This window comes from Mus musculus, chromosome 6 (genome assembly GCF_000001635.26).
Source record: "Mus musculus strain C57BL/6J chromosome 6, GRCm38.p6 C57BL/6J".
NCBI lineage: Eukaryota > Metazoa > Chordata > Mammalia > Rodentia > Muridae > Mus > Mus musculus.
In genome coordinates, this window is record NC_000072.6 from 121,298,721 (window position 1) to 121,315,853 (window position 17,133).

Consider the following 17,133-nt stretch of genomic DNA (forward strand, 5'->3'; position numbering starts at 1 on the left):
TTAGTAGATCAGTTAGTAGGCTGCTAGTGCGTACCACTTGGCATAAGGCTAGGGAGTCAATCACATTGCTTTAGGCTTTTAGTACAAATTTGCAGCCTCTCTTTGAGAATCCTTTAATCTTTTTTCTTCACACCATAAGATGAGACAGATGGATGTTAGGAAGGAAGAAGAAAAGAGGCTTCCGAAACACAAGAATAATTTCCAGAGGCTGGAGAGGTGGCTCAGTGGTTAAGAACTCTAGTTGCCCTTCCAGAGGACCTGGGTTCGAGTCCTAGCACTCTCACTACGTGGGCCCACATCTGCTTGGAAGTCCAGCCTCAGGGGATCTGACACCCTCTCCTGCCCTCCAAGGGCACCCACATAGATATACACATACACAGACGTATACACATAAATAAAAGTAGAAGATACAATCTTTTTTATTAAAAAAAAAGTCTCCAAGAAGCTCATTCTGAATAATTCTTAAACAGCATCAGTAGCTATTCATGAACTGGCTACATTATCAGATCCACTCTCTCCTGAAATCTCCTGCAACTTTCCAAGGTGCGCAACACTGTCTTCATCTTATAGCTGCAAGAATGAGAGTTTCCAGAAGCTGTGTGCTCTGCTCAAAACTCCAAGCTCCCGAGTGACAGATGTGGTGCTTGGCCCCTGTGCTGCCTGGCACCAAAGCTTACACAGTGTCCCCCTGCACTGCCTCGCAGCAGGTGGTGAACCCAAGACTGCGCTCTAGTCTTGGGACTCACAGCTGAAGGAACAGCCGGCCACCTCCGAGGGTCATCCCTGCCTGGAAAGAAAGTCCTGTGACTAGCTGTCTGCCTCCCATTGCCAAATCTTCCCTGATGACTTTGCTTTAAACCTTGGCATTTCATTGATTGCAGCTAAAAAAAAAGTTCTCGAACATTGTCAAAGAATTCAAACAATACTGGAGCTTCAAAAGGAAGAGAAAAATCTCCTTAACTACCGTTTCCTAACCCAGCTCTGTTCTGAGTGCAACCACTATTAACTCAGAAACCTTTTCCAGACGTTTCAACATTGTGTGTGCACATACGTGCGTGTGTCTGTGTGCATGTTGGATATTTTACTGACTTCTCACAGTTCAGTAATCTAATGTGTGGTTATTGTTGTTTTCCTAAATCATTGTCCCTTCTAGAATGCCATTTGGAACCCGATAAGGTTGGTATACTTTTAAATTAATCCTAATAGCACCTCACCAAATAAGCACCTACTACTGACTGCTTCCCAGGAGTCCTTGAGTTGTGGGAAGACAGGGCAACTGGCTGATCTCTTTATGGAGATCCCAGAGTCAGGGGGAAGGGCAGACAAGCTGTGGCAAGACACATGCTGTAGTAGAATCACAAGCAACCGGCTGAACTGCCAGGGCGGACAGAGTCCCCAGGCCAGGGAATCACTCATGTGCGGATTGTCTGGTGGCCGAGGGGGAGGGGAGAACGTGGGAGGGGGAAGGCAGGAGGCGGAATGTGGGCCGGGTCAAGTTTAGGATTACATGCACCACAGGGCGGTCTCCAGCCACGCTTTAAATAGCCAGCCCCTTCCCTGGCCCCCTGGAGAATTCTCCGACAAGACCTCAGGCAGAAACTTCACCAAGGTTCGGAATATTCTCTGCTCTTTCTCTCTTTTTCCTGTTTCTGGGCCTCAGAATGTAGGTTGGTGGGATCCATGGATTTACAACCATGATGTCCTCTGGATGGTGTTCTTGGTTCGCTCCTGGGTGTGCAGGTGCAAGCATTTTCTGCTATTCTCTTGACATTCTGAAAGGGGTGGCTCATGACTTAAGGGTGACAGAGGAGGGGTCGAGAATTCTAGTTGGAGAGGAGAATGATTGAGTTTCAGGGTGAATATAGAATTCATCTCTCCACTCAAGCCTCACAGCTGAGTCTACGCCAATGTTCCCACTGTCACAGACCAGCAAACTAAGGCTGCGTTACTCATTAACCTCAGGGGTCAGGCAGGGTGCTAGGGACGGCTGTGGTCTGAACCCGGCATGCCTGAACCCGTGCTTTCTCCACTGCTCCTGAGAAGCACGGGGCTAAGAGGCAGAAGGTTACTGCTTGGTTGCTGGAAGGGGGATGAGGCCAAGTGGGATGGCTTTGCCTCACAGGAAGGCATCCCTGTGATGGTTAGGAAGCGAGGCCAGGATCAGCATGAGGCCGAGAAGATCAGGTCAGTCAGGTGAGAAACAACACCTTGACTTTCACCTTCTTGTCCACAGCGAATTTGGATCCCACTCCCCAGCTTGTCAAATAATCAGAGATGTCTTCTATTCCTGGCCCTTTGGGCTGACTTTTCTGGTCCCTAGGGTTGCAGATAGAACCTAAGGGAAGTCTCTGGCTTGGAGAGGTTTCTGGTGAGAAGGTTCCATACTCTGAACTTGTTTGGGGGTTCGGAGAAAGCCCACCTGCTTAGTTCTCTACAAAGAGGCCACTCTAAATCAACCACAGGGCCTGAGTTACACAGTCTGAGCACCCAGGAATCACCTTAAGTTTATGTTATAGATCAAGTCCTTGGAGAAGCTGGGCCATTAGACCTTGTCTCAAAACAAACAAACAAACAAACAAACAAACAAACACAAAAACTAAAACAAAGACCTAAACAAGAGGAGCCATTGCACAAAGCGAGGAAGGAGTCACTAACATTAAGTGTGTTGATAAACCAAGGCAGCGAACAAGAGCTCATTGGTAGAACCAAAAGAGCAGTAAGTGCAGAGTGACTTCAAGTCTCCATACGATTGACTACCTAGGTGGCAACAGTGACTTGACTTAACAGAGCAGCGGCTGCAGGTATTTTATGTACCATCATTTTCTCAACAATGACAGGGTTGGTGTAGGAATTAAATGACCATGTGTGCAATGCTTAGTCCAGGGTAGCTGCTCATTAAGTTTAAAACACATCCGAATTTATTCTCAGTCTCAGTCTCAGTCTAGGATAGGGTGTTTCTAAGGTAGGGCTTCCTTTTCACGCCATCATCTTGGTTGTAACAGATTTTGATACCACTAGTGACAAAGAGAGGAAGGGAGCAGGGGAGGGAGGGAAGAAGGGCGGAGGTGGGAGAGAGGGGGAAGGGAGAGGAGAGGAGGCTAGGGAGGGAGAGGGGGAGACGTTTTTTCCATGTATGCCGATTCACTAGGAAATGGAGGGAGAAGAATGAGTTCCTGGACAGCTCAGCTCTCCCAGTCCAGTTCCGGGTTCCATCCAACACCCCTCAGAAGACATTTCTTTGAACAAAACGGTGAAGATATAGATAAGGAAAACATCCCTATGATGCAGTCACTAGGAAAGAAACATCTTGGTGTATGTCCCAATCTTTCAATGCGTGTAGCTATTCTGTAAAGTGTCTGTCAAGCCTGATTATTCTGTTCATACTAATCTCACTTCCTATAGCACGAACACCCTTTGGTTTCAATATACATCTTCCTGTAACAATTTTAATGGTTGGATAGAAGCTCATAATACATCTACCATAACTTAGTCCCTCACCTTCCATTTTTAGCATATACTTTCCAATTTTTTTTTTGTTGCAATCAACATTTTTAATATCAGCTCTTTCCCCACGACCACAGTTAGTGTAGTTCCTGCAAGGGACATCCATGGTCTTGAGAATATGTCAACTGCCATCCTCTGGGTAGTCCCAGCCTATTACAGGATTGCACTGCTTTTTAATATGCCACAGTTGTGAGAAGCAAGTGGGAGGTGCAGACACCTGCATACTATGTGAATCCAGAGAGCATGCGTCAGGGGAGCATGCGTCCCCTTCTGTGCCAATGCTTTCTTTTAAGTGTGAAGGGAACAGGCAATCCTAGGAGCTCCTCCCCAGCTCTGCCAGTGGGGGGCGCTAAGGAGGAATGGTTCAGAGGATAGGGAAGGAGGTCACCCTTTTCCAGGGAATTTTCTGAAGGGAGGAGGTTGTTCCCTGTGGGCTTCCCACCAGTGACAGAGCACTGCACTTGTTTTCCAGGTGGGATGGAGAACAGGGCCTCGGGAACAACCAGTAATGGAGAGACAAAGCCAGTGTGTCCAGCCATGGAGAAAGTGGAGGAAGATGGTACCCTGGAACGGGAGCACTGGAACAACAAGATGGAGTTTGTGCTGTCTGTGGCTGGGGAGATCATTGGCTTAGGCAACGTCTGGAGGTTTCCCTATCTCTGCTACAAGAACGGGGGAGGTGAGAGCCATAGTGCTACCCAGTCTCCCCAGGAAGGAGAGTTCTTCTGTCTGCTCTACTCTCTGTCCCTCTGGGAAGGGCCCTGATGGGTCACTGAGGACACTTTGCAGGAGACGGAGATTTAGATAACCCGTGTGGGTGCCCTAGGGCTTTCTCTCATAGAATCTCGAGTACGGGTTCAGATCCAGATGGATCAGGCCGCGGATTCTGCCTCTGTTCTTAACTCTGTGTGATCTTGGTCAAGTTCCTGAAGCCCCCAGAGTCTCAATGGCTGTTCCTGTAAATCAAGATAGCAATACCTGTTTTTCAAGGTTCTTGTAAGGATTGGCAATACTACCCATAAAGTGCTTAATAAATAGGAGTTGCAGGGCTGCTGCTGCTGCTGCTACCAAACTCTTCTGGGATCTTGGGATTCTTCAGCTTTGGCCTTGTGTCACCCCCCACCACTCAGCTGGTACCATGACATTCCCAATACCATTTGTTTCCCAACTCTCACTAGAATCATAATCTTTGACCTTCATGGCTTTCCTTTAACTCCCCTACCCCCCCCCCCCCCCCGCCTCTGTCTTTCTGTCTCTGTCTTGTGTGTGTGTGTGTGTGTGTGTGTGTCTTATTTGCCTTCCCAGTCTTCTGGGGTAATTGAATGAATCCATATTTAGGGAATTTCCACACCCCTGTGGGAAGCCTTGGACAGAATCCCCAGGTACTAAAGGGCTTAGAGTTGACCCGTGGGTTAGGAAACCATTCTGTTCTGTTGATGGATAAAGCTTCCAGGGATTGGAGGTCATGGGTCTGTTTTTGTAATGAGGCTGTATCCTGAGCTGGAGGAATGCAGAACCCGGAGGTAGGTCACCAGAGAAGAAGAACACCTTCCCACTGGCAGGGGAGCAGAGGCCCCTTAACCCGTCGAGCTCTTCAAATGGATTTGAAGGGATGAAGCACACAGTCCAAGTGGCTTAGGAAAGAGTTCACACTCAGCCCAGGGTGGAGGTCGGAAGGATTATGAGAGACCAAGAGAGAGGTGCCTTGTACCCACGGTGGGTGTCTTGTTCTTGGGTTTGTGAATGTTGGAGACTGGGGTTGGAAGTTAACTTGTAATTTTTCCCCCAGAGGAACGGGAATGAGGTAATATGTCCTCTCTCCCTAGGAATTCTGGCTAGCGGCCTGAAATCACAGGACTTTGCTCAGTCTGTACTATGAGAGAAGGAGGGAGGTCTTCGTGCTTCTTATGTAGCCATAGATACTTCTGTGTTTGTTGAGGAGTTGAGGGCCTTCCCTTTAGAGCATTAGGTGCAGGGATACGGATGGCCCAGGGCACAGACAGAAGTAAGACACTAAGCTGCGTACCCTGGGCCTCGGAACCTAGTAACCAGCTTACCTTCTCACATGGCAGAAAGATTAGGGAGCGAGAAGATTTCCCCAAGCCTCTCTGGAATTGGGTAAGGGTTGAGGCACTGATTTCCAAGCTTAGCTCAGAGCCACTTGGGGTGAAAAAGAGGCAGCAAAGGGGAGAGGAGGTGGAGCAGCTGGGGATGTTGGACTCACACGGCTTCCTGTGCCTGGCAACTTTGGGGTCTGAGCTTTGCCCCAGGACTTCGTGGTAATTTATCTAGTCTCCGTCTTAGAAATGCACACACAGGAAAGTCCTAGGCCCTCGTTTTCTCCCGTGGGTGCCTGGGTACAGCTGCTGAGACTTTTTTCCCCTGGACAGAGCCTCTGATTTCATGCAGCAGTTGAGATATTTTTTTGGGGGGGGGGGTCCTGAGATTGAATCCGGTGTCGCCACCCACAGTTTCGGCACTTGCTGTAGCTGAGGACTTACTGTGCCACCTCCCTGTTTGCTGATGAATAACAGCAGCCCGGGGATGTGGAGGTGTGGGGAGAGTTCTGATGGACTTTGGAGCTAGAGGCGAATGTCCAGGTTTGCTCTGGAGGGCACAAGTAGTCCAGGGCTGCTGGGTGAATTAATGAGAAGGCGCCTTTGCTAAAGACTGACTGAGGAGCCCAGAGCCCTCTTTTTCCTTTTTCTTGTTGTGCTCTCTGCAGCTCAGCCTAGAGAAAGAAAGCTCCCCCAGAGCGGTGGGCCAGAGCGCTTGCGTTTTTATGTCTCCTTTTAGCCAGTGGATACATGGACGCCTCACACCGAGGGGATTCTTCGCTGCTGATTTGGGGAAGAAGGTTGCAGAAAACAGAGAGCGTTTGGGCCAATTTGACTCCTTTTCTCTTGGTCTCGTGATTTTAGCTAAGCCTATTGCTTTCTCACTGGGTCTTGGGCTCCTAGAGATGACATGGGTATTCTGAACAGGTTCTGGGAAGGATGCCGGGTGCTCCAGAGAGGTACCATGCTTAGTAATGTGCTCTATCAACCTGCTTCTGGACTCTTTCTCTAAGTCCATAGCTCTGTACAGTCACTCCTGGGCTTGGGGTGGGGGAGGGCGGGGCAGAGGGTAAGGTGAGAAGTTAGATTACTAATGCGTTTTGTGCGGCCACAGTGTCAAGCACTCCGAATCTCCTCAGAGCTTAGTGATGTCTCCTCTGGTTTCAGCTTTCACTCTTGGCAGATCTAACTCAAAGCAAGTTCCACAGTATGGAGGAGCTGAGATAGATAAAGGAAGGACGGGGGGGGGGGGGGGGCAGTTGAATACTCAAGCTAAAAGTGAGGGGAAGCTGAGAGAGTGTGTAACAAAGCCATCAGGACTCAGAAGCTACTGATGGTATTCCCAGGGGGATGGTTAAGAGGGGTGCCTACCTCAGTCACCCAGACAAAACCCTTACTGCCATCTAGGACCTATGGCCCAGTGCCGGTGTCACCACCAACGTTCCCTAGGGTTGCCAGGCTGTCACTTGTGTTGGCACATGGACAAGGGAGCCTTGACTTTATGCCATTCAACAACAAATACTGGGCACCTGGCACATTGTTCTAAGTGCATGGAATACATTTGTAAATACACCAGACCCATGCCCTGTCCTCGTGGGTCTTGAACTCTGGAGGAAGGAAACAGGCAACAGAAATGAAGCTTTACTAGAGCTATTGGAAGATACCAAGTGCTATGGAAAAGAACAAGAGACCCCCAGTAAAGGGAATGAGGAGTGTGGGTGTCAGCATGGTGGGCTTCATTTGAGTAAAGGCTTGCCAAGGAGTGATGGGGTGGTCATGTGGTCACTGAGGTAAAAATGCCGCAGGGAGAGCTAAGCAAGAGCCCACCTGACTGTTTGGAAGAACAGGAAGGTGGCCCACAAGCCCAGAGCAGGCTGCATAGTTGGTGCAATCAGGGTGATAAAAGGGAAGGCCATTTTCTCCTGCCTTTTGTTGATGAGACAAAACCCAGCATCTACTCACCATCCACACTAACAACATCCCAAGAAAAGACTCCACCGGAGTGAACTCAGCTTGCTTGTTTCCAGAGGCAGGGGTGACTCGGGCAGCTATATCACTAACACCCCCTCCCCAGCATGGGCAACTCAAACTCAGCCCCATCAGAGACTTCTCTTTCTCAGTATTCGTCTGTTGCTCTACTGGCTTGGAGAGGAGCCTCGTGATTCCAGTAACTGTCTAGAACTTTCCAAGTCCTGTGATCGTCTCTTCTCCCCGGAGGAGGGCATGTTGAGATTTGGAGCCACACAATACAGGTGCAGACCCGACAGGGCCTTGCTGGCTACTGTAAAGCACTGGCTTTCCCTTTAGTGTCATGAAGAGTGAAGGCAGGGTTTTGAGCAGAAATGGCAAGACCTCATACTTAGGATATTCTCACTGGCTATTGTGTTCAGAGCTGCCTACAGGGGACAGACCAGTTCTGAAGCTAAACATTGCGGATCCATCCCCGATTCCTGTGACGGTTAGGGATGATTGTCAGTTTTACAGGTTCTGGAAGTCTCCTAGACACCTGTTTGAGATTGCATAGATCAGGTCTGGGGCTGTTGAGGTGGCTCAGCCTCAGGGAAAGGCACCGGCTGCGAAGTCTGATGACTTGAGTTCAACCCTCTGACCTCTACAAAGTTGTCCTCTGACCTCCACGTGTGCACTGTGGTGCCAACACACCCCCACACATAGACACAAAATAAATGTAATACAAATTTTAGGTTAGATTGACTTCTGAGCATGCCTGTGGGGGATTACCTTGGCTAGTTTAACTGAGATGGGACAGTCCACCCTAATGAAGGGGTGGCACCACTCTTTGGGATTGGGTTCTGGGCAGTATAAAAAGGAGAAAATGGGATGCATCGCTTTCTTCTTCCCGACTGTGGATGCAAGGTGACCAGCTGTTTTAAGCTCCTGCTGGCTTGGCTTCTCCACCAGGATGGACTGTATTGAAGTATGTGCCAGAATAAACCCTTCCTTCCTTGTTACTTATGTCAGGGCATTTTAGCACAAGATCAGTAGAGTATCCAAGACTAGTCCCTTCTCTCATAACTATTGACTCTACCCAGATGTGTAATGCAAAGTGCTTCAGTCCACGGTCTTCCGATGAGGCCTCTCCAACTCTCTGGACCCTGGCTGCCAGCAGAATCAGTTTCTCAACACCCAGCATACCTCAGTCTGGAGTCTCTGTGTGAGATCATCAGAATCTGAACCCTTGACATAGTGCTTGTTGCTAACTCCCTGACTAAGCAGCCTGAAACTTTTAACCCGAAAAGAGCTGCTTTTCCTGAGACATAAAAGGCTGGAGGTTTTAAGAGAGAAAGAAGTGATTGAGTTAGGAGAACACTGACCCGGGCAGTACAATATGTGAGTTTGGAGTCTGTGCGAAAGATCTGGCTGGAAATACACACTTAGCTATCACTAGCATTTTGAAGGTATTTTTTTTTTTTTTAAAATAGAAAGCCTGGCATGACGGTTTGTATCTGTAATCTCTGGAGGCTGAGGCAGGAGGATTGTGAGTTCAAGGCTGGTCTGGACCACATAGCTTTCTGTCTCAAGAGAGAGAGAGAGAGAGAGAGAGAGAGAGAGAGAAACACACACACGCACACACACACACACACACACACACACACACACACACACAGAGAGAGAGAGAGAGAGAGAGAGAGAGCACACCAGCCTACAAAATTGAGAAGAGGGAGAACCTGCACAGAGGATAAGGAGAGAGCAGCAGCGACACAGGTCAAAAACCAACGTGTTTTGGAAAGGCAGCTGAAGGCGCGTGAGAGCAAACAGAGCAGATGCTTTGAAGGGGCTGAGAGGGTGATGGGTGAGCAAAATCGCTGGCCAACAGCAGGGAGGTCATGGGTGATTGTGGTGCAGTACTAGACCAAACCTTGATGGGGGTGGGTTAAAAAAAAAAAACCAGGGAGATGGGCAGAGCATTGGAAACCACAAACACAGAGGTTGCTGAAGACCATCAAGGAAAGCACACCTCCGCTCTCAGCACCCTTCTTCCTGGGTGGAAGTAAGCCAGCCCAGCACCTGGAGAAGGAGCGTGCCCACACATCCGGCAACTGTGGCACCCATCCCGGAGCTGGAGAACTTACTGAGATTGTAAGCTTAAACTATTTTTCCAGCCCTTCATCCTCAGCTCGCTGGAGAGAAAATAAAGATGGCTTTCTCCCGAGGCCTGTGCTGGACAGGCCTCAGGCAAGGGCATAAAGAGACTCTGGTCATTTCACGAGATATGAAGGGGCAGGTAGAGAGAGTACAAGAGGTAATACCACTTTATTTGGCTAGGAGAATTTCAATTACTTACCTGTCAATCTCAGCTCTGACTGTCAAGCTCTGTCGTTTAAGTTTTAAGTCTGAGTTGCTGGCAGCCTGGAGTTTTGCATCCACACAGCTGAAGACCGCCTAATATAGAATAGCTGCTCCCCTCCTCCTTGCCCTTCTCCAAGCTCGTTCTAGTTCTCAGTCTTCACACACCCCTGTCCTGGGTGCCTCCGACCTGAGCTCTCGGGTGGGATCCCTCTGGCAGAATACACAGGGCTGGAGTCTTCAGGTCAGGCTGCAGGCTGACCTACCAAAGGCAGGCCCTTTGGGAGTGCCATGCTGGAGGGAAGGCAGAAACAGACAGTATCGGTTGTAGGCTTAAGAAGAGAGCAGTCCAGGGAGACCAGTGTAAGAGGGCCAGAGGAAATCATTAGCCAGTGTGCTGCTTGTAGCTACAAAAGAAGAAAGCGAATGAGAAGCAATTTCCTAATTTTTATTCTTTTAACAGTGCCATTGTGTGCATCCACTGGACTCGGCGTGTGCTCCACTTTATAAAGCACATACTTCATCCGCTGCACATGATACATGTTCCACTAAGACATGTTCCTTAGCTCTCAGTCTCTTTCATTCCCCTTAGAAAGTTTGCATTTACTTTCATATTGCACATGTGCACATGTATATAAATATGTATACACAGGTGATTTTATGTGCCTATGTATTAGATTATACAATCTAATACAAATGAGAGAAAAACAACATATATACTTCTGAGCCTAGCTTAATTCACTTAACATGATTATCTCCAATTAAATTGCTTTCCTGCAAACCACAGAACTATGTTCTTGTTTACAGCTGAAAGCATTTCCAATACACACACACACAGTCACAGACACACACAGACACACACACACCACACACACACAGACACACACACACAGACACACACACACAGACACACACACACAGACACGCTCAGACACAGACACACACACAGACACACACACACATACATGCATATGTTTCTTCTGTAATTTAACTCTCATGAGCAGTGCTCCAGCAATGTCGATGTGCAAGTGTCTCTGTGATGTGCTCACTTGGTGTCTTTTGGTTAATGCTCAGGAGAAGTGCAGGAGAGTGACGTGGAAGAGCTGTTATAAAAGACAGCTTTTTGAGGGATCTCCATACTGATTCCCACCATGACTGAACTAGTTTAAATTCCCACATAAGGCTCCGTTTGTCCTCACCCTCGCCATCATTTGTTGTCATTTGTTTCCTTGATGGGTGTTGTCCTGACTGGGGTGAGGTGGGAGCCCACTGGACTTTTGGTTTGCATTTCCTTGATGGCGAGTGAAGTTGAACATTCTCTTGTATGCTTACTGTTATTGTGTTCCCTCTTCCGAGAACTGTCTGCTCACTTCATTATGACTTATAGATTAGGTTGTTTGATCTCTTGTTGCTTACTATTTTCAAACATTAATCCTCAGCCAGATATACTGCTAACAAATACTTTTCTTTCGATCTGTTTCTCCATCCAGTTTCCTTTGCTATACAGTCGAGTTTTGATTTTTCGAGGAACCGTTGTCAGTTGTCGGCTTCCTTTCCTGGGTTCTTGCCTAGGCCTACGCCTTTCATTGCATCCCCTACTTTTTTCTCTCACAGTCCCCGGTTTTAGGTCTCACATTAAGGCCTTTGATCCATTTGGAGTTGAGCAGGGAGAGACTGAGGTCTAGCTTCAGTCTTCAGCATGTGGATATCCGGCTCCAGCTGTTGAAGAGAACGATAGTTTCTACAGTGTGTATTTCTGGTATATATGTCAAAATCTGGCATATTTGTCAAAACCCAGGCAGCTGTGGCTACATGGGCTTATAACCAGTTCTATGTTCTCATTCACTTTGTGCCAGGGCCACACTGCTCTTGTAAACAAGCCTCTATAACGTAGCCTGAAGTCAGGTATGGCAATACCTCTAGCATTATTTCTTTGCTCCGGATTGCTTGGTCTATCTCAGGTCTTTGGTGAGAAGCAGTTTACTTAGAGAAACAGTTATTTTGGAAGCACACTGCAATCTTGTGAGTGAGTTGCTCACTCCCTGCCCACTTTGGTCTGGCTAGCATCCATCAGAGTGCAAACCTTTTTCATGTGTGCCCTGACTTCTGTTGTGAATGTAGAATATAGTTCTTTGTGTCTTGAAAAAGTAGCTGGAACATTACAGGTGACACCACAGAGTATGCTTCTTCTAAGAGGGGTGGCTAGCTGCAAGAGTCCTTTTGCAGTCCCTCCCACCTCTCGGGAAGTGGGCAGCATTTTAGAATTTTGAGGGAGACTTACATGGGTGAAATGAGGGTATGGGCAACTTTCTTCTCCTATGACTCTTCGTGTTCTATAGGGTCTCACTTTGTAGCCCAGGTTAGCCTCATGCTTATAATCTGCCTTCTCGGCCTCCCAGCTGCTGATATTAAAAGCACGTGTCTCTATGCTAAGCCCTGACTCCATCTTAGTCATGGAGATCTGAAGGGGCAATGGCCCTCAGGACTCCCTTGGCGAGTTCAGGTCTCTCTTGATCAGCCTCCAATCATTGGCCCCTTCTAAGTTTCTCCTGGCAAGTGCGGACTTTGCTCATGTACTGAGGGGCAGAGCTGACCATGGGCCTGCGGTTAAACATTGGCTTGGTCTGTTGGGAAAGAGCAGGCAGCTTAGATCTGGAGGCTTGAACCGGACTGTCAACTTTCTGAAATGACCCGGGCTTTCCCTATAATCTTTCACATCAGTTACTGGGTTCTTTCTCCTCTGGAGTTTCCCATCAGGCCCTGGATCTCTTAGACTGAACTGTTCACAGTCTTTATTCCTTGGCTTTTAGGGCAATTGAGTAGTCCTTCAGTTTAGTTCCTGAATTGTGGTGTGTCTACAAACTAAAGAGCTGTTCCCATTAACTTTCAATTAATTGGTGTATTTAAGATGAATAAATTGCAGCGTCTTGACACTCACATAGCCACAAAAGTATCTCCACTGTCCAGCTAATGAACATATTGCTCACCCTCAAAAACTTTCTCCTGGCTCCTGGTAACCCCTTCATCTTCTCTTGGCCCCTGCAGTTGTGTCCCTGTACAGTTATGAAGCTCGGCTCCACAACTGAGAATTCATCTGCTTTTAAAGTTTATACACACACACACACACACACACACACACACACATATAAGTAAGGGGAATCATGAGCTGTGTACTTTTTTTTTTTCTTCTGGCTTCTTTCACACAGAATAATTGTTTTGAGATTCAGCCATAGTTTCCTTCTCAGTAGTCTGTTCCTCGTTCTTAAGTCTCCTTTAGGGAGCCCAGGAGACAGCTCAGATGCTAGAGAGCTTGTTTTGCAGGCGTGAGGACCTACGTTTGAGCCCACAAAGGAAGAGAAAGATATGGCCATGATGATGGATGCTGATGATCTCAGTGCCAGCCAGGCAGAAACAGATGAATCCCTGGGGCCAACCTAGCCGACTTGGAGAGTTCCAGGCCAGTGAGGGACTGACTCTGTGTTAAAGAAAAACGTGTATGTGTGAGGAATAACACCTGAGGCTGTCCTCTGGCTTCCATACACATGTGCATACACATACATGTACACACACAAACATACACGCCCCCCCCCCAAATTAAAAATAGCTTTAAAAGACAGGGCCAAAAAGGGGGAGTGGGTGGGTAGGGGACTGGGGAGGTGGGTATGGGGGACCTTTGGGATAGCATTGAAAATGTAAATGAGGAAAATACCTAATTAAAAAAAAAGACCTTAAATTTTGTTTTTTCTTTGGTATTTTGTCTGGTTTTGTTATCACAAAATGCAGGCTTCATAGAGTGAGTTTGACAGTTTCCTTCTTTGTCAATGTTGTGTAAGATGTTTCAGCTGGGTGGTGGTGCATACCTTTAATCACAGCACTTGGGAGGCAGAGGCAGGGGCAGGGGCAGGGGCAGGGGCAGGGGCAGGGGCAGGGGCAGGGGCAGGGGCAGGGGCAGGGCCAGGGGCAGGGGCAGAGGCAGAGAGGCAGAGAGGCAGAGAGGCAGAGAGGCAGAGGCAGATGTTCAAAGCCAGCCTGGTCTACCAAGCAAGTTCCAGGACAGCCAGGGCTACACAGAGAAACCCTGCCTCGAACCTCCCACTCCCCCCACAATAAAAGTTTATATAGAACTGGTATGATTTCTTCCTTAGGCACTCAGAGAATTTACCAACGAAGCCCTTAGATCTAAAGGTTGCTTTATGGGAAAGATTTTTTTTTTAACAAAAAAGATCAGTTTCTCTAGTGGTTAAGGGCAGCTTACATTGTCCTTCTTGAGTAAACTACAGGGGCCTGTGCCTTTTGAGGAATTAGCCCATTTTCTCCATGTTCCTCTAGTTATCAGTATATGGTTGTTCATGTATTTTGTTACCATCATTTTCATATTTGTAGAATTTGTGCTGACGACGTACTTCCTACTTGTCATACTGGTAATTTTTGAAAACCTGACTTACTTAATTTTAAGACAGTCTTCTGTCTGTGTTTGTGTGTTTGTGTGTGTGTGTACATGAGTGTGTGTGTTACATATGTGTTACATGTGCAATGTGCATGCATCCATGCATGTGTATGCATGCTGTAGTGGGCATGTACGTGTCAGAGGACAACCTTTGGGAGTAGGTGCTTGCTGTCCACCTTGTTGAGTTAGAGTCCTGTGTTTCTGCTGCTGCACTGCTCACCCCAAGCTGGTTGGCCCACAATCTACGAGGTGGTCCTCCTGTTCCCGCCTCCTAGCTCACCGAAGAAGTACTGAGGTTACACAGTATACTGCCGAATCTAGCTTTGAATGTGGGCTCCAGGTACTCAACTTGGGTTCCTTGGCCTGTGTGGTTATACTTTTACCCACTGAGCCAGTGCCCCAGACCTCCTGTGGGTAATTTATGTCATCTGGAAAGTCTATTGATTTTGTTGTCTCAAGAAGGCAGCTTTTGGTTTGGTTGATTTTCTCTCATGCTTTCTCGTTTTCCACTTTGATTTAGTTTGGGATGCGCCGACTTTTATTTCTCGTTTATTAAGGAGGAAGCTGAAGTTATCGATTTGAATTCTGTCTTCTTGTTATGATAATAGACATTTAGTGCTATTGGAGCAGAAACTCCAATTACTGCTTGAACAGAATACACAGATTTGAGTATGTTCTATCTTACTTCACTCTACTTAAGAAACTTTCTAATTTTTCTTTTGGTTACCTATTTGATCTATAGATTATTTAGAAGAATTAAAAAAACCCAAATATGTAGGAGTTTTTTAAAATGTTTTTCTTTTATTGGTTTTTAATTTAGTCAGGAATACATCTACCTAAATGAGTTTTTTCTTACTAAGATTTCTTTGTGGACTAGTGCATGGCTCATCTTGGTAAACATGCTATATATGCAGAAAGTAATGCATAGATGCTCTATAAATGTTATAAATGGAGTTGACATATGGTTTTCTCTCTTTTTCCACTTCCCCTTTTCCCTCTTGCTCTAGCCTTGGCTCGCTCTGGCCCATAGATTCTTTATTATTTGTTTTCTCATTACAAGCGGTTGTGAGCCACCATGTGGTTGCTGGGATTTGAACTCATGACCTCTGGAAGAGCAGTTGGTACTCTTAACTGCTGAGCCATCTTACCAGCCCCACATATGGTTTTCAAATATTTTACATCCTTATTGATTTTTAGTTGGCCCACAAGCTACAAGGTGGTTCTTGAAATGATTGAGAGAATATTAAACATTTCAACGTTAACTAGAAATTTATATACTTTTCTTCTCGGGTCTATTAGTTTTGTTTCATGTATCTTAAAAGCTCTATTTTTCAGTAAATATGAATTTATAAGATACTATGTCCTCTTGATGAATTGACCTCTTTATTATTTTCAAATTATCTTTACCCTTGAAGATATTTTTCGCTCTAAGATCTAATTTGTGTGATGTTACAATAGGTATTCTTTTATAAGTTTTTCTCTGATTTTTTTAGACATTGATAGCTATTAAAAATTAACTAGCATAAACAGATAAACAATCCTTAGGCATGGTGATGTGTGCCTAAAATCACAACATTATAACTCTAAGATTCTGAATTAGGAAGACTGTGAGTTTGGGGACAGCCTGGGCTACATGCTGAGACTTGTCTCAAACCAATCAAACCAGATGCCTACTTTCTTTCAATAAGTATTAACATGAAATGCATTTTCCTACATTTTTACTTATAATTTCATGTCCCCTAAAACCTCTAGCACACTTCATTTAGGCAGCATATACTTGAATCTTACTAGTTTCTTTTAAAGCCAACCTCAACGTCTGAGTCTTTTCATGATGATTTAGAGCATTTACATTTAGTACAACCAATCATACTGAGGGTTAAAATATAACTTCTCGATACTTATTTTATGCTTGTCCTATTAGGTCCTCGTTCCTCCTTTCTTCATCTGCCTTGTGTTGTAATACCTGGACATTTTAAATATTATTCCACTATTTGCGTTGTTCTTTTGATGGCTTACTAATCATAACTTTTTTATTGTGTTAGTTTAGACTTTGTAGTCTATATTTTGAATTCATCAGAGTTTATTTTCCAAGGATATTGTACTATTTATATATAAGTCTTATAAGTCCATATTTTTTCTGATGAGCATTGTACTTTTGCTATACATTTTATTTTTCCATTTGTTATAAATTTTTTACATTTTTTTTAGTTTAAATTTTGTGTGTTTTTGAGACAAGGTTTCTCTGTGCAGCCTTGGATGTCATAGGACTCACTCTGTAGACCAGGCAGGTTTCCAACTCACAGAGATCCACCTGCCTCTGCCTCTGGAGTACTGGAATTAAAGACATGTGGCACCATGCTTGGCTGCATTGTAAACTTTAATAAGCCAGTCATATATTTTGAATTTTATTATTATCCCTTGACATTTTAATGTACCCATAAACATTGGTTATTTTTCAAGTCCATTACTACCCTCTTTTATCCCACCCCCCTGAAACTGTTCTTTTTCTGAGCAAGGCCTGCCCTACTCTATGTCTTCTCTTTTGGGTTTGACTCACTTAGTTAAGTTGTGATTTTCCTCATGAAGGCGGACACAAGGTTAGCTATTGAAATGTGAACAACTTATCAGTGCTACAGCGCTGAAGAAAGTGATGCTCACTCCCCTTACCCGATAACTGCCCGAGGACCTTCAGGGAAGGGTGGGGCCACACGAGCTTCTTTCCTATGCGTGATGGAAAATTGACTGCTCCGATCCTGTACAGGTCTTGTGGAGTTAATCAGAGCTGCGGAGAGTTCATGAATTCCACGATTGTGTCCAGAA

The 17,133-nt window shown here is 46.1% G+C and overlaps 1 protein-coding gene across 4 annotated transcripts in view; it reads left to right on the forward strand.

Annotated features, from left to right (window-relative positions):
- Nucleotides 1-1,567: 1,567 nt before the first annotated feature.
- Slc6a13 (solute carrier family 6 (neurotransmitter transporter, GABA), member 13) overlaps nt 1,568-17,133 on the forward strand; it is a 37,434-nt gene continuing 21,868 nt past the window's right edge. For 2 of the 4 annotated variants that reach the window (XM_006505538.4, NM_001379107.1), the window contains exons 1-2: nt 2,020-2,193; nt 3,977-4,183. In XM_006505538.4, the coding sequence (XP_006505601.1) occupies nt 2,166-2,193; nt 3,977-4,183 (235 nt within the window). In that variant the 5' untranslated portion in view covers nt 2,020-2,165. Of the gene's footprint in view, nt 1,610-2,019; nt 2,194-3,976; nt 4,184-4,918; nt 5,028-17,133 lie in introns of those variants that run through there. The other 2 variants (NM_144512.3, NM_001379108.1) reach the window with 2 other exon arrangements.